The following is a 24,425-nucleotide window of genomic DNA, read 5'->3' on the forward strand; positions in this document are numbered from 1 at the left end:
TTTTTTTCACATGTCCGAAACTTTGTTAAGATTTGTTATGGAGGGTTGATGCGGATGTTGATAATGCAGTTGTCAGTGATGCAACTTCCTGGCTCCTGCTAGGTAGAAAATTGAAGTCCCGGAATTGCAAAGAAAATTCACAGGGAAGAATACAAACTCATTCGTCGAGTCAACATGACAAACTAGAGTTAATTGGTGAAGATATTATATGATTATTGGGAATATCTGTAACTTCCTGGCTACTGCTAGTTAGAAAGTTAAAGTCATGGAATTGCAAAGAAAATTCTCAGGAAAGAAAATAAACTCATTCGTCAAGTCAACCATTGAGAGAGTTGTTTTAATTTTCTCGATTTTTCTCTCCATCTATAATAAAATGTATAACAGTAGATACTGTAAAGCTAACTGGAAACTGGAACTCTTTTAGGAGTTTTTAATTGGTATTATGTTAGTTTTTTTTTTTGACTTTTTTTATACTTTTAAAATTTATCTTTGATTGGTTAACAGTGCCATGCATAGTTTGTTTTTATATTTTATTTAGTTAAATTCGTTTATGCTGGCATTGAAAATTTCATATGTATTTTTTTTTTCTTCTAATTGACAGGTTTTAACCAATTGTGTATTAAATATATCATAAATAAAAGATTTGAGAAATAAAGTATATATTATATAAAATTAAATAATATATTCATATTTAGAAAAATATTAATATAAATTGATTTATTATTTCAATATGGTAAGATTTAATGTTATGATAATTGTAAAATAAATTGAATTTAAATTAATAAAGATTGATTATATAAATAAATATTTAAATAATTTAGAGTATATGATACGTGTTAGTTAGTAGTCTTAGGAAAACTTTTTGCTAAGGAGAGTTGATGCGGATGTTGATAACGCAGTTGCCTCTGATATGCAACTTCCTTGCTCCTGCTAGCTAGAAAAATAAAGTCACGGAATCGCAAAGAAAATTTACAGGGAAGAATACAAAATCATTCGTCAAGTCAACATGACAAACTAGAGTTAATTGGAAGATATTATGATTATTGGGAATATCAGAAACTTCCTGGCTATTGCTAGTTAGAAAATTGAAGTGACGGAATTGCCAAGAAAATTCACAGGAAAGAATACAAACTCATTCGTCAAGTAAACATGACAACTAGCGTTGCTGTAGCATCGATTTAATTTTTTCGCCTTTTCTCTCCATCTATAATAATATCCTCCCAATTTGTAAACCCATCAGCTCTTGCAATGGCTGCGTTTTTCTCTAAACCATGGATCCATGATGTGTTCTTGAGCTTCAGTACCGACACCGGCAACAACTTCACCGCCCACCTCCTTTCTGCGCTAAAAATGGCCGGCATCAATTCCTTGGGGAACGACGGTGAGAACTGTGGAAGTGATGACTTGGCACTTGCAATTCAAAATTCAAGAATTTCAATAATTGTTTTCTCCAAAAACTATGCTGCATCAAGGAGGTGTCTTGAACAGCTAGTGAAGATCATGGAATGTCGAAAGACGATTAGGCGGTTGGTTCTACCGATATTCTACGACGTGGATCCTTCCGATATTCGGAAACAAAATGGGGTTTATGCAGAAGCTTTTGCTAAGTACGAACAACTTTTCGTGCCGGAGAAAGTGATGGAGTGGAGGGCGGCATTGACTGATGCAGCCAATTTATCTGGGTGGGATCTAAGGAATACTGCAGATGGGTAATTCACTACTTCCTTTTCTCACTTTTATTCATTTTTTAACCTTTGGGTTCTCCCCTGATTTTCATTACCACTGAATTGATCTAGGGAGTAGAGTTGACGGCTCTAATTGGTGTTTTGATGGGTATCCAGTTATGCTTTTGACTTTTGTTTGTTTAGTGGGTGGTGCTTACAATTCTTTTGGAAATTTTTCATGGCTGTGACCAATATGTGAGAATACTGATTCAGACTAGTATTTGATTTCTAAGTGCCACGTTAATGGCTCTGATCATTCACTACCATCTTCTTTAGATGATTCTCCCAGGCACGACTCATCAGTTTTTGATGTTTCTTAGTTTCTACCATGTCCATGAGGTGCTATATAAATTCTACAAGGTCACAGACTACACCACGGTAGTCCTGGAGCTCGTAAAATTCAGGGAAAAAATGATGACATTCTCTCTACAGCCCAACTACACATGTTCATCAGATGCAAAATCACGTAATGGATGTAGTTTGTGACCTGGTGAAATTTATATCTTAACGAATTGCAGATATAAACGCCAACGTTAGGTAACACTGGAGTGTTTTAAATGATAATGATGAATCCTCTGTACCCTTACTCTGATATAGGCTTCTTTTAGTATATATATTTATTCAACTTCTTTTCACTGTTGGCAGGCACGAAGCAAAATTTATCAAGATAATCGTTGGAGAGATTATGAGAGAAGTTAACAGCACTTATTTACATGTGGCCACCTACCCAGTCGGAATAGATCCACGAGTTCAGGATATAAATCTATTGTTGAATGTTGGATCAGATGATGTTCGCATGGTGGGAATCTGCGGAATGGGTGGAATTGGTAAAACAACCATCGCGAAGGCTGTTTACAATCAATTGTTTCATAGTTTTGAGGGGAAAAGTTTCCTTGCAAATGTCAGGGAAACCGCTAAGCAGCCAAATTGGCAAATACGTCTGCAGAAAAACCTACTTTTTGATATCCTGAAAGATGACAAGATGAAAATCAACAGTGTTGATATGGTAAAGGAAATACTTTCTCAAAGAAGGGTCCTTGTAATTCTTGATGATGTAGACCAATTGGACCAACTGAATGCAGTAGCTAGAAATCGTGATTGGTTTGGTACGGGGAGCAGGGTCATCATCACAAGTAGAGATCAACAATTGTTAAAGAAGATGAAAATGGATGAAGTATACATGGCAAAAGAATTGGATGATGCTGAATCTATTGAACTCTTTAGCTGGCATGCCTTCAGGAAAATTTATCCTGTCCAGGATTATGTTGAATTGTCGAGAGGTATAGTCAATCATTCAGGAGGACTGCCGCTAGCTCTTGGAGTTCTGGGGTCATTTCTATATGGTAGAACGATAAATGAATGGAGAAGTGCATTAGAAAAGTTGAGAACAATTCCTCACAGCCAAATTCAGGATAAACTTAGAATAAGTTATGATGGCCTGAACAATGACAAAGAAAAGGATATGTTCCTTGATATAGCTTTTTTCTTTATTGGAATGGACAAATACTATGTTGTTCAAATTTTAGATGGTTGTGGCTTCTTTGCAGAAAGTGGAATAAGCCTTCTTATGCAGCGGTGCCTTGTGACAATTAATGAGGATAACAAGTTAGTGATGCATGATTTGCTTCGAGATATGGGGAGAGATATTGTTCGTGAATCATCACCAAAGGACCCTGGAAGACGTACCCGATTGTGGCTTCAGAAAGAAGTTATTGACGTCTTGGTTAAACATAGGGTGAGAACAATCTCCCAATTGTAATGTCTTACAATTGGCAAGAGAATTTGCAACATAGTTAATACATTTTTAGTTCTATATTGAGGGGATATTCTTACATATTCAAGTACTTCTTGATCTGCAGCAATTACCCTGTTTCTTACTTGGTGCTCTTTGTCAATAGGGAACAGAATCTATTGAAGGGCTAATCCTAGAACTTCCAGGGTCGAATGATGTTAAGTTAGATACAAAAGCATTTTCCATGATGCAGAGACTAAGACTGCTTCGACTGACTGATGTACAATTTATTAGAGGCTGTGAAATGTTTTCCAAAGAGTTGAGATGGCTCTGTTGGCGCAGATTTCCTTGGAAGTTCGTACCAAACAACTTTTATCTGGAAAACCTTGTTGCAATGGATATGCGCTGTAGCAATTTAAGGCGAGTTTGGAATGATTGCAAGGTATGAAATAACCATCAAGCCCAAAACCTGGTATTGTAAGAATTTGATTGTCCCAGAGCCTGATATCTTATTTTCTTTCTTTTATCTTTGCTTCTTGATATTTTGATTACCAGTTTCTCGGGAAGTTGAAGTTTCTCAATATGAGTCACTCACAGTTTCTCACGCATACTCCTGACTTCTCAAAACTCCCTAATCTCGAGAGGTTAATACTAAAAGATTGCAAAAGTTTGGTCGAGATTCACCAAGCCATTGGACAACTTGATAAACTTGTTCTAGTAAACTTGAAGGATTGCAAGAAACTTAAGAATCTCCCAGCAAGCTTCTCCAAGCTGAAGTCCCTTGAAACTCTCATTCTTTCTGGCTGCTCAAGGTTTAACAAATTGCCCGAAGACTTGGGGGACTTAGAATCATTGATATCCCTTATTGCTGATAACACTGCTATAGCACAAGTACCACTTTCCATAGTAAGATTGAAGAGCCTCCAAAAATTATCTCTTTGTGGCTGTAAGGTATCTCCAATTAATTCATTGCCTTCTCTCTTGCGGTCTTGGGTTTCATCACGAAAAAATCCTACCCCCACCAACCTTTTGCCTGCTTCATTGAATGGTCTAGGCTCGCTAAGAGTGTTGTTGCTCGAAGATTGTAATCTATCGAATGATGCACTCCCAAAAGATATCGGGAGTACTCTTCCCTTCCTTGAGGATTTGGATTTGAGTCGCAATTGTTTTCAGTATCTACCGGACAGCTTTAGTGGCCTTGCTAATCTTAAAGTCTTGAATATAAGCGATTGCGATAGGCTTGAGTCAATTCCTGATCTACCAGTAGGTTTGGAATCATTGTATGCAAGATATTGCACGTCGTTGGAAAGAACGCAAGAGCTGTCGAAATGCTCAAGTTTGTCAGCGCTGAATCTTGTTCAGTGCCACGACCTCGTCGAGGCTCCAGGCCAGGATAAGTTGATGTCTCTTAAATACGTTTTCATGGACGGATGCAAAAAAATCTCCAATACTTTAAAGGAGAGCATCCTACAGGTCCTCTCTCTCCACATATTTATACATTTGTATCTGCTTTTTGAACACGTTTCATGTTTGTACCTTTTTTTTTGTTACCAAGGTGAATAACAAATCCAAAATGGTTTGCAGGTATGCGCTGTGAATTATGTTGGTTTCGTTTATCTTCCAGGGACTGAGATCCCTGATTGGTACAGCTATGTGAATGAAGGTCCTTCAGTGTCTTTTCAGATTCCCAAATTTGTTGATAATGAATTGAAAGGTTTTACTTATTGCGCTGTTTATTCATCTATTCTAGACAATATGGAATCTGCTGGTCGTGAGTGCTATATGACAATTTTTAATTATACCAAATGTGTCAAAAAAAGGGTGGGAATTGCATTTGGTGGTGTTAGCATCTCTGAAGATCACCTGTGGCAAGGCTATCGTTCAAGTGAGTCGTTGGATTTGGATTTTGAGGATGAAGTAGAGGTTTTCCTACATTTGGGTGATGAATTTACCATAAAGAAGACTGGTGTCTGCTTAGTATATGAGAAGGATGTGAATATTGAGTACAAATCCAATTTAATTACTGACAATGAAGATGAAGTAAACGAGGATGCAGGTGAAGGTGTTACGGACAAGAGAGGGCGTGATGGGGATGGGGATGAAGCTGGACCTAGCCATGGCTGGTCTAAAAGGTTAAGGTATGAAACTAATGTTGGATATGAGCAGCACTGATGATGAAGAATGCATGGCTTTGTTAAAGAAGGTTGCATATTGAGGTTATAATCAGTGTATAATTGGAAATATGTTGACATATATTGCATCAAGTTCCATGGATATTTCTTAGCTTTGTTCTCTTTGCTTTGCTTTTTCCCACTTTACTTCTTTTACGGTACGAAATTTTCTTGACAACCTTGCATATATATGCTGCTAACAAGGGTGATTAGGCGTTTGAGCTGACAAATGTTGGTATGTAAAGTATATAGGACTAGTGTCTTGCCTGCGCTTTGCTGCAGGCTTTTTTTTTGATTGATGGGGGGTTGCTGCTGTCGTGTGGATATTTCGTTTGTATTGTTGCGAAAATTGCTGCAAGATGCAGAGGAACTAATGAAACCAGCCATAAGAGTTGGTTAACGTCTTAGTTGTGCAACACCATGAAGATTTTTCCTCATATATTATTTCAACAATAAGGTTCATAACATCTGTCTGCACTGTCTAAGCTATATAGACAATGAAGTGTACTCAAACACAGCACAAGCATATTCTACAAACCTGGTACACCAAGTTTTCATAAGCCCTCTGACCCAACTCGAATATTAATTGAGCTGTGGTTCTACGCCTTAGTCACAATTACAGCTGGGAAAAAAATTCATACGACCTACAAAGTAAAATACAGAGTAAATGAAATATATTGGATAAACAAAGTGGAAACAAATGTATCTAAGCTCCAAACCTGCACAAATCCAGTAGGTGGAAGAAATTGTTAAGCAAGCAACAAACTATCTAATTTTCAAACGCAAAGTTGAGCAGGCATTTCAAATCAAGTAACTTTCCATGACTACTGAGAAATATAATATTAACTGCCAGCATATGGCTTTCAAAAAATCCAATGAACAATGAAAGTTACTCACTGAAACATCCCTTTGGATCAACACTTCCAAGTCGAGTTCCCTGCATTTTTAGTTTCAATCCTATGGAAAAGCATAGAAAATCAATGACCGATATAGCCGAAAATCAAACAATGAAACACTAAAAACTAAAAAGAAACAAACAATCCATTAAAAATCACTTTAAAAAACTACCTGCCCACCATACAGAAGTAATATGCCCAATTTCCCTTCAGATATAGCCTTCAACCCCATCTCCCATCATCTCTCTCTCTTCTATTGTCCTCCTCCACTCTTGACACACAATTTTCTGGTATTGGCTCTAACACCACCACAGGTAGCCCTGTAATGAACTCAAAATAATATTACAAACATAACTCGCATTGAATTAACCAGAATTATATAACTCGCATTGAACAAACTGCACACACAAACACCAACAGATTTATATAAGGAAAAAAATCACATATATAATGAATACACCATGAGGGGAAAAAAAAAGAGAACCTCATACCCAAGCCTACAAGAGAGAGAAGAGACCAGCCTGTGAGATGAAAAACCATAGATAAGGATGAAGAAGAATACATACCTTGTAGCAGCAGAACAGAGTGCCATACATTACTCCCTGCTGAAGATCAGAAAGAACAAACATATTTTGAGTAAGATTTTCGCTTTAACGCTTTCTCAGCAACTAAAGAACAAAGAGAGAGAGGATCACAAAAACAACACTGTATGAACACCTATTATTGTGAAAAGTTTGCTAACCTGCTTGGCCAGATTGCAGGCACGGTCAGGAGAATTCAGAGTCACATAGCAGAAGACAGAGAAGTTCAGAGTCGGTCCCAAACAGATAGTGAGTTAGAGCCACTTTGCATTTGCAATATCCTGCAGCAGACAGATATATGATAAACAATCAACACATATTCCATAAAAGATAAATCAATATCAAAATCTCGCAGGCAATTCAGAAATTCATCAAAATACTTTACCGGATTTAAAATTCCTTAGGTTCCTTACCAGAACCCACAACCCTTCACGCCAAACACTAATGGGAGAGAAGATATGAACCTCGCCAATCACCCAGCCCGAAGAAGTAATAACGATAGCACTTTTAAGAAAAACCCTGAAAATTTTGAAACCTGAGTGAAACAGATTGGAGGAAAAAATAAGGAATCAGCAGAGAGATATTCGCGAGGGAGGAGGAGACTTAGAAGCCATGAAAGTTCAACAAGTTTATTTCATTCATTTAATGGATGAAATAGATTTATTCCATTCTTATAGATAAATATTATTTGTACTCTATTTTTTATCAATGTTCATAATTTTGATATTTATAAGTGTCCATAATTTAGGTGGCATGAGAAGAGAATAATCCCTCACACTTCTCCTCATGCCACCTAGATTATGGATATTTATGGACATCAAAATTATGGACATATAGTGTTTCTGGTAAATCTTTTATCTCAAAATTTATTCAAGGAACCTTTGATATTTAATTATTTTTGTCTTCAAAGGTTCCTATGGGCTACTACTATATGGACTACTATTTTATTTAATTATTTTTGTCATCAACGGTTCCTATGGGCTACTAGTATATGGACTACTACTTTATGGACTACCTAACACTACTATTATCTTATATCCCACTAATGGTAAGTAAGGGTGATTTCTCTCACATAACTCCCCTCCCTTAATCACATTGAACTTTTCATTTTTCAATCTAAACAAAGCCTAAATCAACCCAACTTTTCTGAACGCCAACATATTTATGTGAATAAAAAAACGTTCTTAATTTCTATGCAATTTTTCCACTCTTAAGAAGATGTTCTTAATTTATACGAAAATTTTTCACTCTCAAGTTCTATATAGTTTACAAGCCGAGTGGCAGCCTAGTTGGTTCCCATTCTTATATTTCTACTTTATGGTCAAAGGTTCAATCCTTATGACTAGCATTTGTGTGAATTATGTGAGTGTGTGTGGGTTGCATATGTCTATGAGTTGGAAGAATACATGTGTGGTGCATGTGTTTGCTTCTATTGTCATATTAAAAAAAAATTCGTCATAGTTTATATCCGACAAGAAATTGGTTGTTTTTCAAATAAACAAATGGTTATTTTTTTCTAGTCCTTGCCCACTTTCACAAACTAAATAATTTTATTAATGTTGTGCGAAGATTTGAACCACATATCATAGTGGTTGAATTGGGTGAGAATGAATCTTTTTCAAGTTCAATTCTTCACACTAATATCCTATGACTTATCAAAATTATGTTCATTTACAAACGATCCAAATTAAAGCGTAAATGGGGATCAAAGGGAGGACATATGTGTTGTGCATATTGTACGTCTTAAATAATTTTTAAAAATATCATAATTACGTAGTATTTAATATAATGAATCTAACGATATATTTTTGATTGGTAAACAAAAATCAAATTTCCAAGAGTGACACAACATAGAGCCTTGTGGAGAACATAATTCTCAAGACTGACCCAATAAACCACTTTCCGGAAACCTTTAAAAGCAAAACCACACCAGCCCACTTTATGGGCTAGATACATAGAAAACACCAGCCTCCAAATCCGTGGCAATGCAACCCAGCGCACTCGGGAGCCCCACCCATAAATGGACTAAGTGAGAACTTAAAACTTTGAACCACGTATTCATAATACCTTAATATGTGTTGTAGGACAAGAATTAATTGGAGTTGAGTGCATTATATTCATATTTGTTCGTATGCTTAGTTTCCACCAAAACTAAGTTTTTGTGTAAAACTTACGTTTTGTGCATGTGTTCTTTAATGAACGTGATGAACCAATTGTACTCCGATTTGTATGAAATGTTGTATGCATCTTAATCTCAATATTTTGAACACATTTTACTAAGGATGGTTTGAGTAATTTTGCCATTTGAGATGTCTTTTAATAGAATTACGCGTACAACCCTATATGTGATATATGTCAGTCAACTTGGTTAGATTATAACTTTATCATATGTGAACCACTTGACTTGAAATTTGGTATGTGCATTATATTCACTATGATCTTTAATATAAAATTATAATGGCTAAATTTTGACCACTACACATAGTGGGTTGGACAATGAGCTGATTGTTATACTAGTGTTTTATCTGTTTTCGATTTAAGTGAGCTATTTACTTGGTTGAGTGACCAAACGATTCTCGATTGTCATGAAATTTTATATGGACATTCTAATATGTATAGATTGATTTATCATGCAATAATTTGAATTTTCTGGGTTATTTTCAAATATGATTAACCTAAGTGACTTTTATGAAGCTCTTTGAGTTTACATAGATAAAACGTAGATGAAGATGCAAGAAGAGTTTGATGGTTGAAAAGTTGTATTCTCCATTTCAGATCGGGAGACATATATAGTCAAAATACAATTACAAGAAATCATATCAAATTAAACTAATTACCTTTAACCTAGGGATACCATAATTCAATCCCACAATTCTAGCCTAACTTAATCACTATCTTAGCTGTACAAAATAATTATAATAGGTAATAAATCATAACACTTCCCCTCAAGTTGGAGCATAAGCATCATGCATGCCCAACTTGTTAAGAACTTGATGGAAAAATGAACTTGAAACTGTCTTTGTAAGAACATCAGCTAGTTGCTCATGTGATCGAACATGTGATACGGCAATGACCTTGGCTTCAAGCTTCTCTTTTATAAAATGTCGATCGATCTCAACATGTTTAGTACGATCATGTTGGACCGGATTATGAGCAATATCATTTGCTGCTTTATTGTCACAAAATAACCTCATCGGTCGAACTTGTGTCACACATAATTCTTGCAACAAATGCTTAAGCCACAATAACTCACATATACAGTTAGCCATGCCTCGAAATTCAGCCTCTGCACTAGACCGAGCAACCACATTTTGCTTCTTACTCCTCCATGTAACAAGATTACCACCAACAAAGGTTAGGTAACCAGATGTGGATCTTCTATCATCAATAGATCCAGCCCAATCGGCATCAGTGTATCCATCTACACCTAAAGATACTCCTGCATCAGTGTATCCTTCCACATCTAAAGATACCCCTTTAGTAAACAGAATTCCTTTACCCGGAGATGACTTCAAATAACGTAAAATGTGCATCACCGCATTCATATGCTCCTCACTTGGAGAATGCATAAATTGGCTGACAACACTCAAAGCATAAGCTAAATCTGGTCTGGTGTGAGCAAGATACATAAGTCGGCCAACTAACCTTTGATACCGTGCCTTGTCTGTCGGTACCTGATTCGGTTGCATACATAACTTGACATTTTCCGGTAGAGGGGTACTCACAGGACTACAAGCAGACATCCCTGTTTCATGCAATAAGTCCAAAGTATATTTTCGTTGTGACAAGAAAATACCTCTTTTTGATCGTAGCACCTCAATGCCAAGAAAATACTTCAAGACCCCGAGATCCTTCATCTCAAACTCACGAGCAAGATGAGCCTGTAGTGCTTTCCTCTCATCACTATCATTGCCTGTAACTATCATATCATCCACATATATTATTAGTGCAGTAATCTTCCCCTCTCTATGTTTCAGAAAAAGAGTATGATCTGAATTGCATTGTTTATAGCCAAACGCTGTCATCGATTTTGTGAATCTACCGAACCAAGCCCTTGGGGATTGTTTCAGTCCATACAGTGACTTCTTCAAACGACATACCTTTCCCGATGCTTGCAAGCTACATCCAGGTGGTAATGCCATATACACTTCTTCTTGGAGATTTCCATGTAAAAAAGCATTCTTTACATCAAATTGATGTAAAGGCCAGTCACAATTCACAGCTAAAGAAAGTAAAACTCGAACAGTGTTGATCTTCGCTACCGGAGAAAAAGTCTCAGAATAATCTATGCCATATGTTTGACTGTATCCCTTAGCAACCAGTCTTGCCTTGAACCTCTCTACCGTTCCATCCGCCTTGTGTTTGATGGTAAAGACCCATCTACACCCAACTGCTTTCTTTCCCAGTGGTAAATCAACCACCTCCCAAGTTTTATTTTTTTGAAGGGACTTCATCTCTTCATTCATAGCATCCTTCCAGCGAGCGTCCCTTAGAGCCTCCTGCACACTATTAGGAATAGCAATAGCAGATAATTGATGTACAAAAGATTCACATGCTTTGGACAAGTGATGATAAGAAACAAAGTTATTCATGGGGTATTTGGCTTTGGAATTGAACACAGGTTCATAAAGTGGACGAGATACTCCACGAGTAGAACGGACAGGTAAGACCTTTCTCAGTGGTTCAGAAACTACCTGAGTGTCAGAATGTGGTGTATATGATGAAGACTCTTGGTTGCCCGGTACAGGAAGTGAGGAAGCTATATTTTCTTGACCAGATCCACTCGGTTCAGGTTCTATATTTTCTTGACCAGAGCCACTCGGTTCAGGTTTATCATTTGCTCCAGCAATATCAGCCGCAATTTCAGCAGCAATATGGTTGGAATTTTCAGGTGTAGGTGAAGGTATATGGGTGAAATTTTCAGGTGTAGGTGAAGGTATATGACTGGAATTTTCGGGTAGTGTAGGTGTAGGTATATGACTGGAATTTCTTGGTGGATGGGCAGGTGAGATTTCGGGTGCTGCAAGTTCAGGTTCAACATGTTGGTCAGGTGTGGGTATATGTGGCAGAGATATAGCAACCGAAGGTTCTGCCTGATCACCAACAATTAATTGTAGCACTTCATCGGCATTATGTCTCTCCCCTTGAAAGGCAAACTCAGGATGAGAGTAATACATTTCATGTTCATGAAAGGACACATCCATGGTAACATGAACTTTTCGGGTTTTCGGGTCAAAGCATCTATAGCCTTTCTGATGTAATCCATAGCCCACAAATATGGAACGAAGTGCTCGAGGTTCCAACTTTGTGCGCAAATTTTTGTGGATGTGGACAAAGGCCACACAACCAAAAATTTTGGGTGGTAAATTTGAAGAGGTGGGGGATCGGGTGGCTTGATGTAAGGTAGCAATTGGTGTTTGGAAGTTGAGGGAGCTTGATGAGATCCGATTAATGAGATATGCAGCTGCAGTAACAGCTTCACCCCAGAATTTCGTAGGCATGTGAGCACCAAATAAGGAAGCACGAGTTACTTCAAGTAGTTGACGGTTCTTTCTTTCGGCGACCCCATTCTGTTGGGGAGAATAAGGACATGTCAGTTGATGTGCAATTCCATGTTGTAAGAGATACTGAGTTAATTCTTGATTAACAAACTCTCCCCCATTATCTGTGCGAAGAGCTTGAATAGGTGTTTGATATTGAGTGAGAACCATATTATGAAATTGCTGAAACAACTTGGTGACCTCCTGCTTGGTTTTCATCAAAGCGACCCACGTCATACGTGTGTGATCATCAATAAAGGACACAAACCAACGAGCACCATTAAGTGAGGGTACATTCGCAGGACCCCAAACATCAGAGTGCACAACCATGAAGGGAAAAGAGCTTTTATTCATTCTTAGTGGAAAAGAAACCCGATGGCTTTTGGCCAACTCACAAATGTCACACTTGAACATCAAGTCAGAACACTTTGAGAACAAACTAGGAAATAACTTTCGTAAATAGCCAAAAGAGACATGTCCTAAACGGCGATGCCACAACCAAATCTCGGATTCTGGTGTTGGTTTGAGAATAGGAGAGCCTTCCACGGTAAGAGCTTTAGTAAGTTGAGTTGTACTTTCAGGCTGGAGATCAAGATAATATAGCTTCCCTCTTCTAGTACCATAACCAATTGTCTTCCGAGTGCGAATGTCCTTAAAAACACAATAATCAGGCCAAAAAATAACAATACAGAGTAAGGCATTAGTAATTTGAGAAACGGACAAAAGATTATGATTAAGTGAAGGAATGACAAGAACGGAATCCAAATTAAGAGACGGTGTAAGTTGGATAGAACCTTCCCCAATAATGGGAGAAGACGTACCATTAGCCGTGGACACAAAGGATTGAGAGGAGGGTTTGAGAATGTGGGAAGGAAAACTATCACAAGTCATGTGATCCGTTGTACCTGAATCAATTATCCACATACTATTATTATTAGAAGGCAAAGGTAGTGCAGGCTTACCATCATTATCTGTAGTGGCAAGATTTGCAGTAAACTCGGCAGGGGTTGGAATAGCAGGTTCTGTAGGTTCTGTTGAGACATGGTGTGCCTTAGCCGGAGATGGTTGAGTCGTGCGCTTGGTAGGAGCTTTGGCTGGATCCCACCAGTCAGGATAACCAATCAGCTCATAACATCTAGCTTTGGTATGACCAGTTCCACCACAGTGGGTGCAAGACCTGGATTTACTACCAAGCTCAAAACTGCGGGATAAGGAACCATCATTTGGGATAGATTTTCTGGGCTGTGAAGGTTTAGAGCGCCGAGTGAACAAAGCAACAGTGTCGGAAGCGTCCACCTGTGGTGGAGGAGTGAGCAAGCGGCGGTGAGCATCACGACGAACCATGGCGTACGTGGTTTCAAAATCCAAAGAGGGGTCCTTCCGAAGTATTTCACCACAAACTTGGTCAAAGTCTGCGTCTAAGCCATTCAAGAAAATATGGATACGAAGCCGTTCAATGGATTTTTTATAGGCAACAACATCGTCTGGATCTTTCATCTTTACTTTGTCACGGTGATCCAATTCTTGAAAAATCTCCACCAATTCTCCATAGTAAGTAGAAAGTGGACGACCAGATTGTTTGGTTGAAAAAGCACGTTGATGAAGAGCAAAGACTTGTAGTTCATCCGAACCATCATAGAAGGCCTTTGCAAGGGCAATCCATATTTCACGAGCAGTCCGGAGACGAAGATAACGTTTCATAATATCCGGTGACATGGAGGTGAGTATCCACCCCTTAACTTTTTGATTATCAGCATACCATTTGGAATAAGTGGGATCCGATTCGGTAGGCGGAGAGGACTCGCCAATGATGTAGTCAAGTTTTTCACGGGCAGCAATATGCATTTCGACGATTTGAGACCAAACATCATAGTTGGTCTCATTCAGAAGAATACCAACACTAAAACCAGTGCTTTCGGTTTGGACATGAACAACAGGAATAGAGGATTTGTGGGAAGAGTCAGGTGGGTCAGTGGCCATGGTGATGGTGGGTGAGATGATATAGATTACATCCGATACCAAGATAAAACGTAGATGAAGATGCAAGAAGAGTTTGATGGTTGAAAAGTTGTATTCTCCATTTCAGATCGGGAGACATATATAGTCAAAATACAATTACAAGAAATCATATCAAATTAAACTAATTACCTTTAACCTAGGGATACCATAATTCAATCCCACAATTCTAGCCTAACTTAATCACTATCTTAGCTGTACAAAATAATTATAATAGGTAATAAATCATAACATACATACAACTGAAAAGTTCTACCTCCTATTTCTTTGTAGGTTATTCATTTCAATAATCATGCAAATCTCAAGATTCAGTTTTTGAAGCATTGGAAGTTCAGTTTTCAAGAATGAGCTTGGAGATCTAGAAAACTAAGAAAATCCTAGGTTACCAACTTACCACTAAGGACATATTATTGAGATGATTGCAACTAACCTAAGGGCTGGACGTTATGAACATATGGAGCTGCAAATTCAGATTGATCAATGTGAAGAATTCAGACCGTAAAAGCTGTGTACAAGGTTGGACCCGATTAAGCAATATGTGATACATGAAGACATATATGCATGAAATTTATATTGACCGACTATGGTGTATGGTTACAGCTGAAATTTAATTGAAAATGCTTCTAGAAGACCTCTTATAGTCTTGGAGGGATGTCTGCAAAGTTTGAATTAAAGAATTAGAAGAGAGAGGGAAAAAGCTTGGAGGAGAATGAGCCAACAAGGTTTTCTCTTTAAAAACACATGGGACCAACTTTGTACTTTGTTTAGCTTCTTACATACAAGACTTGTGCTACAAAAAAGATCTATTTGGTGCAACCAAATAAGACTCTTGTTTAGGGTTTTTATTTGAAGTCATGGCACATAAATGAAAGGACAAGATTGAACAGTACATTTGCATTACATGGTTGAGAATTAAAGAAGTTTAAGTGGTCCAGCTTTGGAGGTACACTTTGATATAATGGTTGTCATGAAGAGTTGTCAAGTTCTCACATTTTCTTAGATATCTAATCGTTAGTTATTGGAAGGTAGAGATTTGCTTGCTAAAGATCATCGATGACTGAGATTTAAAGGAAGATGGGAGGCCAAGATTGAAAAATTGAAGTTGATACAATGGTAGAGATTGTGTAGAGACAAATGTAGTTAGGGTTCTCCCTTATTTGGAATGTTAGCTGTATATCATTTGACTTATTGCCATGATATTCGCATATCAATTATCTGAATAATAGCCATAATATTGGCTTGTCAATTAGCTGATAGTTAGCAATTATATTGCCAATTATATTATCTGTAATCGTCTAAGACATCCTAGAATCAAGCAAGCACTATATGTATATATATTGGGTCCAAGACCTCAATGTAATACAATATACAACACATATCATTTTCTCCAAACATTCTTTACATTAATATGGTATCGAAGACTTATTCTGATTGATCATACCCGTTGCCTCTTCATCTTGTTCTTACTCTCAATATCTCCGTTCATATTATCTTTACATTCTCATTTTTCTCCTTCCTACCATGGATCGTCCTGATGCATCTCAACCCATTGCCATCATCATGGACGGCTCAAACTACATCCCTTAGGCCCAAGTCATGACCAGTTTTCTCAAAGGCCGACGATTATGGCACTACATAACCGGTGACATCACCGAACCAAAACCAAAAGACAAAGAACCAGTAGACCCAGAAAAGCTTGAAGAATGGGATAGCAAGAATCACCAAATCATCACATGGATTCGCAACACTTGCACTCACTCCATCAGTCTCCAGTTTGGTCGTTTCTCAACTGCCAAATCTCTTTGGGTTTTTCTAGAACAACGCTATACCACTTCTGATCTGACTCAACAATACCAGATGCTGACCACTTTTCACCAAATCAAGCAAAAACCAGGTCAATCCATCAATAACTTCCTCTTTGAGTTGTATTTCATCTGGGATCGACTTGCCTCGTCTGAACCTATGTTTATCAATCCTGAAAGTGCTACCAAATTCGTTGCATATCGAGATCAACAACACTTGGTTCTCTTTCTCATGGCTCTCCTCGATGAGTTTGAACATGTTCATGCTTCACTTCTTCATCGCAATCCTCTGCCTACATTAGATTAGGCGGTCACTGAACTTCTTTTAGAAGAAACAAGACTCCAACCTCGACAAAAAGTTCCTACAGATGTTGTCTTTGCTACACCAAATACTAGAGGATCTTCCTTTGGTTCCTTTAAAAATTGGTGTAACTACTGCAAAACTACCGGCCACATTCTCCTAGACTGTACCGTTCGCACCTGCCAGTTCTGCAAAAAATGGGGACCTGGTCATCTTCAACGAGACTGCTCTCATAATCCTAATTGATCCTCTTCATCTCAGCTCAACACATATCGAGGATCCATATCTAAATCAGCAGCTATTGTGCTTGATACCTCCACACCAACACTTTCCACAGGAGAATTGTCTGTCTCTCATATTGAGGACGTTGTCAAACAAGTTCTCGCTCATTCGCGTAACTCATATTATACTGCCATGTCTATCACATCAGGTAACAATTCTTGGTTTTTTGATTCAGCATGCTGCAATCACATGACCCTTGATTCCACAATCTTTTCCGCCAAACAATCTGTTGCTTCCACCCCCACTATCCAAACAGCCGATGGATCTCCTATGACTATCCATCATATTGGTAAAGTCTCCACATCCAACACTACTATCCCAAATACCTACTGCATCCCACAATTAACTCTCAATCTTGTCTCTGTTGGACAACTCTATGACTATGGTCTTAATGTCCATTTCTCACCTTCTGGTTGTTGTGTGCAGGATCCAAAGACGGGATAGACTCTTGGGATAGGCCGTAAGGTTGGACGCCTCTTTGAAGTCAGCAATCTCCATATTCCATCATCATTTATCTCATCACAGTTCACTGCATCTGCCTCTACCACAACGTCTCTTCACCTATGGCACAATCGCCTAGGTCATCCATCCATTGATCGTCTCAAAACTATGGTCTCTCACAGTCAAATACAATATGCTCCAACTGATAAATTTGACTGTCTTGCATGCCAATTATCCAAGCAATCTGCATTACCTTTCTCTAATAGTAATTCTATTTCCTCTGTACCATTTGATTTAATCCACTCTGATGTTTGGGGTCTTTCCCCAACAGCTACCATGGGAGGATCACGTTATTATGTTATTTTTGTTGACGATTTTTCTCATTATACATGGTTATATTTTATGAAAAATCGCTCTGAACTTCCAAAAATATACTTTGATTTTGCCAATATGATCAAAACTCAATTTTCTTGCAATATCAAAGTATTACGTGCAGATAATCCTGCTGAATATACAGACTCTAAAATGCTCAACTTTCTTCGCCAACAAGGCACACTTCCTCATCGCTCATGTCCTGGCACTTCTCAACAAAATGGGCGTGCCGAGCGTAAACACAGGCATATTCTAAACCTTGTTCGTACTCTTCTTACATCTGTCTATTGTCCTAAAATTTTTTGAGGAGAAGCTGCCCTCACTGCCTATACCATTAACCGTGTTCCCTCTCCCACCATCAACAATCAATCACCCTATGAACGCCTCTATAATACACCTCCAAACTACTCTTTGCTTAAGGCTTTTGGGTGTGCTTGTTTCGTGTTATTGCAGCCCCATGAGCGTACCAAATTGGACTCTCGATCACGTTTATGTTGTTTTCTGGGGTATGGTGTGGAACACAAAGGTTACCGATGTTGGGATCCTCATTCAAATCGTTTGCGTGTCTCACGTCATGTTGTTTTTTGGGAACACAAGATGTTCTCCTCCATGTCCCAATTCCATCTATCATCAGTCTCCACTTCTCCGCTCTTTACCGATCCTTCCATTGACCTTTTTCCTACTGACACTACACCTTTACCACCTATTTCTGTAACTGACTCCACTACAGTGTCCACCGTGCCCTCTCCCGAACTATTTGTTTCGTCCGAAGGATCTGCTCCAACAACTTCTGATTCCACAGTTCCACCAGCTCGTCGTAGTAATCGGGTAAAAACTACCTCTACTAATCTCCGTGACTATGTTGTGTTTTCTACTATTCTTTCACTCTTACCGTGAGGCCAGCTAAGACCCTCTTTGGCAGAAAGCCATGGATGATGAATTGCAGGCACTTGTCCAAAATCACACATGGGACTTGGTGGAGTTACCCGATGGAAAGAATGCTATGGGCTGTAAGTGGGTCTATAAAGTAAAAACCCTCTCAGATGGAACTATTGATCGCTATAAGGCTCACCTCGTAGCAAAGGGCTTCACACAAGAGTATGGCATCGACTATGAGGAGACTTTTGCTCTCGTTGCTCGTCTAACCTTAGTTCGTAGTCTAATTGTTGTTGCTGCGGTTCGTCGTTGGGATTTATTTCAAATGGACGTTAAAAATGCATTCCTTCATGGTGATCTCACTGAAGAAGTCTATATGCGTCCTCCTCCTGGCTATCCTCACTCGCCTCATCAAGTCTGTAAGCTCCGTTGAGCTTTGTATGGGCTCAAGCAAGCTCCCCGAGCATGGTTTTCTAAGTTCAGTTCCATTGTTAAGAATTTTGGATTTTCTTCTAGCCCATATGATTCTGCTCTCTTTATCCGTAAATCTGATCAAGGCATTATCCTTCTACTCCTCTATGTTGATGATATGATACTCACCGGTGATGATACTTTTGGAATCTTGGAACCCAAGACTTATCTTTCCCAACATGTTGAGATGAAAGATTTGGGTAAACTCAACTACTTTCTGGGACTTGAGATAACTTCCAGCTCTGAGGGACACTCCCTCTCACAAGCTAAATATGCTTCAGATCTCCTTGCCCGAGCTGCCATCACAGATAGTAAGACTTGTACTACTCCTCTTGAGCCCAATTCGAGACTCACTCCTTTGGATGGTTGATATGGATTTAATTGCAAGCGCACAAATCGCACAAGTAATATAAAGATGAGTAAATTATCGTTTCCACTAGGGATGTGTTGGCAAAAGAAATCAATGTCAAACAAGCTACAATTATGTAAATTGGAGAAAATGATTAGCGATTGGTTTTTGATTTTTACTAAACTAATTAAAAAGAACAAAAACAAATCAAACACAAATATGAAATCAAGGATGGAAAGCACTAGGGTACTTAACTTCACCTCACCTATCCAATTCAATTCCCTTGATTCCTTAATCCCTAATTCATCTCTCAATAATGACAATCGATTTCTCAACCTATTCAATGTTTTATTCCTAGATACATCAAACGTATTTTCAATATAAATCCTTGTTATTCCTAACAATTGGATTAATATATCAAAAACTCATTACGAACTATGGAAATCATTTAGCAATTGCATAAGTCACAAACCTATATTCCTATGGTTCATGCACCCTATGTCATCTATGGCTTGAGGCAAACCCTAGATATCTCCTTCCGGTCTCAATCTAGGCAGCAAATCAATTGAATGATGACCAAACACTCAAAAGCATTAATCACACCCATAGACAATCAAGAGAGAAAGAGAAATCAAGAAATAAGGAAATCAAGTTTATTGAATCTTCAAGGTTTGGTTACATTAAGACCCTAGTAGGAAATCTAGCCACTCATGGAAGCAAAATACATCATTAAACAAAGGAAATCAACCATAGAAACTAGGATAGAAAAGGAGAGAGGAAACCCCCTTGTAGATCCTCTTCTTCTCCAAGCTCCAAGGTGGCCTCCAAGCTCTCCAATGGAGGTAGCACGCAATCCAGCTCCCCAGCCTCCCAACCCTCCTCCAAAACCCTATCTTATGTCCTTTTATACTTCTCCAAACTCTTATGTCGTTTCCAAAACAAGTTGGGGTCGTTTTGGCTTAGAAACACGTGAATTCGGGTCTTTTCCGTGAACTACGCAGTGCTGTGAATAGTACTCCGATCGATCGGAAATACAATCTGTCTCGATGATATTTTTAGGTGTTTTGGCAGGTCCGATCGATCGGAAATCAGTACTGGGCTCCAAATCTTCATTTTGCACTCTTTTCCTCCCTTTCTTGCCTTGACACCTACAATATGCAAATATAGCTTTCTTAGGCAATATTAACTCTTAATCAACTCAAAATGCAATGAACTTATGTGTAAATGATGCACAAATGTATGTATATATTTGACACATCAATGGTACACTTCTAGATGATCCCACCTTATATCGCCAGTTAGTAGGGATTCATGTTTATCTTCCAGTCACTCGACCGGATATCTCTCATGCTGTACACATTGTCAGTCAGATCCTCTTTGCACTATGTTCCACTCACCTTGCTACAGTTCTTCACATATTGCGATATGTCAAAGGAAACTTTATTTCATGGGCTTCATTTCTCTGCTGAATCATCTCTAGAACTTCGTGGTTATTGCGATGCGAACTGGGTAGGTGACCAAACGGATCGTCGTTCTACAACTGGCTATTGTTTCTTTCTCGGTGATTCCCTTATTTCATAGCGAAGCAAGAAACAAATTGTAGTTGCTCGTTCTAGTACAGAGGCTGAGTACCGTGCTTTAGCAGATACCACTCAAGAACTTCTCTGGCTTCGTTGGTTACTTGAGGACATGGGAGTCACCCATACTTCTGTCACTATCATCAATTGTGACAATCGGAGTGCTATTCAAATTGCGCATAATGGTGTCTTTCATGAATGTACAAAGCATATTGAAATTGACTGCCATTTTGTCCGACATCATCTCATTTGTGGCACTATACGTCTTGACCCTATTTCCTCCATTGATCAAATTGCCGATGTCTTCACCAAAGCACATCCTCCAGGACGACTTCAGCTGTTAGTTTCCAAACTCAAGCTGGCCTCTTTCTTACCATCTTGAGTTTGAGGGGGGTTGTTAGCTGTATATCAGTCGACTTATTGCCATGATATTCGCATATCAATTATCTGAATAATAGCCATAATATTGGCTTGTCAATTAGCTGATAGTTAGCAATTATATTGCCAATTATATTATCTGTAATCGTCTAAGACATCCTAGAATCAAGCTAGCACTATATGTATATATATTGGGTCCAAGACCTCAGTGTAATACAATATACAACACATATCATTTTCTCCAAACATTCTTTACATTAATATGGAAAACTTGAAAAAGAAAATTGAAAACTAGAGAGAAATTCTTGCTACTACTTTCATCAATCTTCAAGCTATCTTGTTATTACTACCTCAAGTTTCTACTTGTGAATCAAGAACTCATTAGCTACTGAAAAAATTCTCCAACTTGAGCAACTATACTCAAGGTCTTCTCACTACACTCGCTTTTGCAAAAGGGAAGTTCCAACATCTTTTAGGCTCTATTTGCTTATATAAAAAACACCTCTTGCTCTAAAATTCCATCGATACCCGTGAGGTCCTTGATTGTAATTGAGAGTTCCACACCAAATAGCCTTGTGCTAATCCTTGTGCGAACCTTGTTTTTCAACCATTGTAAAATGTCCCTTGAGACGGCAACTTGTGTTGTTGAGTTTGGGAGTGTGCAAATAACCTTTGTCTAAGGAGTTTTGAAAGGCTCTTAAAACCACACCTTAGTAGAGGTTGTAAAAAACCGAGGTTGGTGAACCTAGGTAGTGGAGTAGGAGAAGGATGCCCGAACCACTCTAAATCCTTCTGATTTTACTTCCTGGATACTGCTAGTTAGAAAGTTTAAAGTCACGGAATTGCAAAGAAAATTCAAACTCATTCGTCCAGTCAACTTGACAAACTAGAGTTAATTGGTGGAGATATTATGATTATTGGGAATATCTGCAACTTCTTGGCTCCGGGTAGGAAGAATAGAAACTCATTCGTATCGTCAACATGACAACTAGCGTAGCTGAAGCATCGATTTAATTTGAGTGTTTCTATTCACACTCCCTTTTTTACTTTGTAAACTTCACTTCCTATTATTCTTTCAATCAAATCACTAGAATAGGGCCCCACACTTAGAAAATGCGTTAAGACCAAGGCCATGATTGTCTACATTTCACGTGTATATATGTATATGTCTATCTGTGTAATAAGTCTTTAGTGGTCCATGTGTACGTTACGAGGGGATTATAGTAGGTGAAGACTGAAGTAGACGTAACCACTTTTTAACTAAAATAGAGGGAGACAGATTTGTTGTTACTTGGATAGGGTCCCACGCAGCTTTTTCCCTATCTTCACGGTAGCCACATCCTACGTCCATAAAGTAATGATATGAATATAGTGTTAGACGTGTTAGTTTGTGTGTGTATTATGTGAAGTTTGAATGGTGCGTTTATCCTCATTCAGTATAATTATACCCATTTCTATCTTTAATATTACATACCCCAATAACCTACCTTGTCTTTTTTTTTTCCCCTTATAATCACCCTTCTCCCATTCGAGGCTGAGAAAAATGGATCATCTGAAATTATGGGGTGAAGAGCTAAGATTGTCAAATGATTCTAGTGATAAGGTAAATATATCAATTTTTATTTTTTCAATAATTATTTTGATTAATTGCATATATTAAAGTGAATTTGTATTGTTGGCAGGATGATATTGACAGAAATGAAATAAAACAAGAAGAAAAACTTGATCGATCTTGTAGATGAAAGTGAAGAAGATATTGAAGTGGATATTACAAATGAATTTTCCACCGATATGGTATGCTAAATAACTAAAGTAATACATGCTATATTGAGGTCGTTTATCAGTACGCCCCTCTTTAAAGAAAAAGGTAGACAGATCTACTCGAGGTAATCTGTTTGCTTTTGAGGTTGTTCAACATGATTTTCTTAATTCTCAAGAATCAGGTAGACACAGTTGTTCATCTCTCTACAATACTCCACCACTCCCGACACAAAAGATTTCAAGATTGTGTTAAGCTAACTATAAGCATGTATATCTTAGTCAATTCACACCAACAATGCATCCTTACATTATATTCGTAAAAGATGTAAAAGATGATGAAAATTGTGGTTTTCGTGCTATTGTTGGGTTGCTTGGTTTTGACGAGGATGCATGAATCAACATCCAACAAAACTTGATTGAGGAGTTGAGAACATTCTGGGTAGAGTATGCTGATCTATTTGGTGGTTATGATCGAACATGTTCCATTTACAACTCACTGAACTTATGAGAATCCAATAGACCAGCATCACTTCAGAACTGGATGACAATGCTAGACATGGGTCACTTGATTGCTTCAAGGTACAATGTCATATTACATCTCCTTAGTTTTGAACAGTGCATGACATTTTTGCCACTACGATCAATGCCTCCACCGCCACATGAACATGTTACTATCACTATCGGGTTAGTTAATAATAATCACTTTGTCTATATTGCTTTGACAGAGGGTTACCCGATGTCTTCCATTATGATTCAATGGTTTAGATATAGGTATGATTGTGCAGCTGCATGGGTTACACAATCTACAAAACAACTTGCAGTATACATTCAATGTAGATGTTCTATATTCCCTTCTGAAACTATAGTATTATAATTTACAAAATTGTAAGAGTGATGGGAAATTATATTGAATATCTAAGCCATCACATGAATCATCTATTTTTTAGAAATTAAGACAAAAGCGTCCGTCCATCTCTTATTTTGTCACATCAATAATCATTTTATTATTGAAATTAAAAAGACAAAAAATGTAGTATTTTTTTTTTGAATTTGAGAAGAAAAATGATAGTCCTAAAACGTCACATCAATAATAATTTTTTTAAAATTAATAAGACAAAAAAATGATGAGACAAAAAAATGTAGTGTAGTGGATGA

At 38.0% G+C, this 24,425-nt stretch overlaps 2 protein-coding genes and 1 long non-coding RNA gene across 4 annotated transcripts; 1 reads left to right on the plus strand and 2 right to left on the minus strand.

Moving 5' to 3' along the window:
• Positions 1-932: 932 nt before the first annotated feature.
• Positions 933-5,710, plus strand: LOC120013233 (disease resistance protein RPV1-like). The gene is made up of 5 exons (XM_038864974.1): positions 933-1,709; positions 2,370-3,459; positions 3,623-3,898; positions 4,012-4,929; positions 5,041-5,710. The coding sequence occupies exons 1-5, from the start codon at positions 1,249-1,251 to the stop codon at positions 5,626-5,628; spliced, it is 3,333 nt and encodes a 1,110-aa protein (XP_038720902.1). The 5' UTR covers positions 933-1,248; the 3' UTR covers positions 5,629-5,710.
• Positions 5,711-6,048: 338 nt separating this feature from the next.
• LOC120013247 lies at positions 6,049-7,713 on the minus strand. Of its 2 annotated transcripts, none has more exons than XR_005471383.1 (6): positions 7,490-7,713; positions 7,266-7,385; positions 7,090-7,128; positions 6,696-6,843; positions 6,525-6,584; positions 6,049-6,271 (listed from the first exon to the last, which is right to left on the minus strand). It is a non-coding gene; the product is annotated as an uncharacterized LOC120013247 (long non-coding RNA). The 2 variants fall into 2 exon arrangements; XR_005471384.1 differs by having other exon boundaries at positions 6,049-6,346.
• A 5,260-nt stretch (positions 7,714-12,973) lies between these two features.
• Positions 12,974-14,047, minus strand: LOC120013245. Its single transcript, XM_038864992.1, has 2 exons — positions 13,607-14,047; positions 12,974-13,295 (listed from the first exon to the last, which is right to left on the minus strand). Exons 1-2 carry the CDS (start codon positions 13,986-13,988, stop codon positions 13,258-13,260), a joined length of 420 nt encoding a protein of 139 aa, XP_038720920.1. The 5' UTR covers positions 13,989-14,047; the 3' UTR covers positions 12,974-13,257.
• Between the last annotated feature and the right edge of the window lie 10,378 nt (positions 14,048-24,425).

The sequence above is a fragment of the Tripterygium wilfordii genome, chromosome 13 (genome assembly GCF_013401445.1).
Source record: "Tripterygium wilfordii isolate XIE 37 chromosome 13, ASM1340144v1, whole genome shotgun sequence".
In the NCBI taxonomy this organism is placed as follows: Eukaryota; Viridiplantae; Streptophyta; class Magnoliopsida; order Celastrales; family Celastraceae; genus Tripterygium; species Tripterygium wilfordii.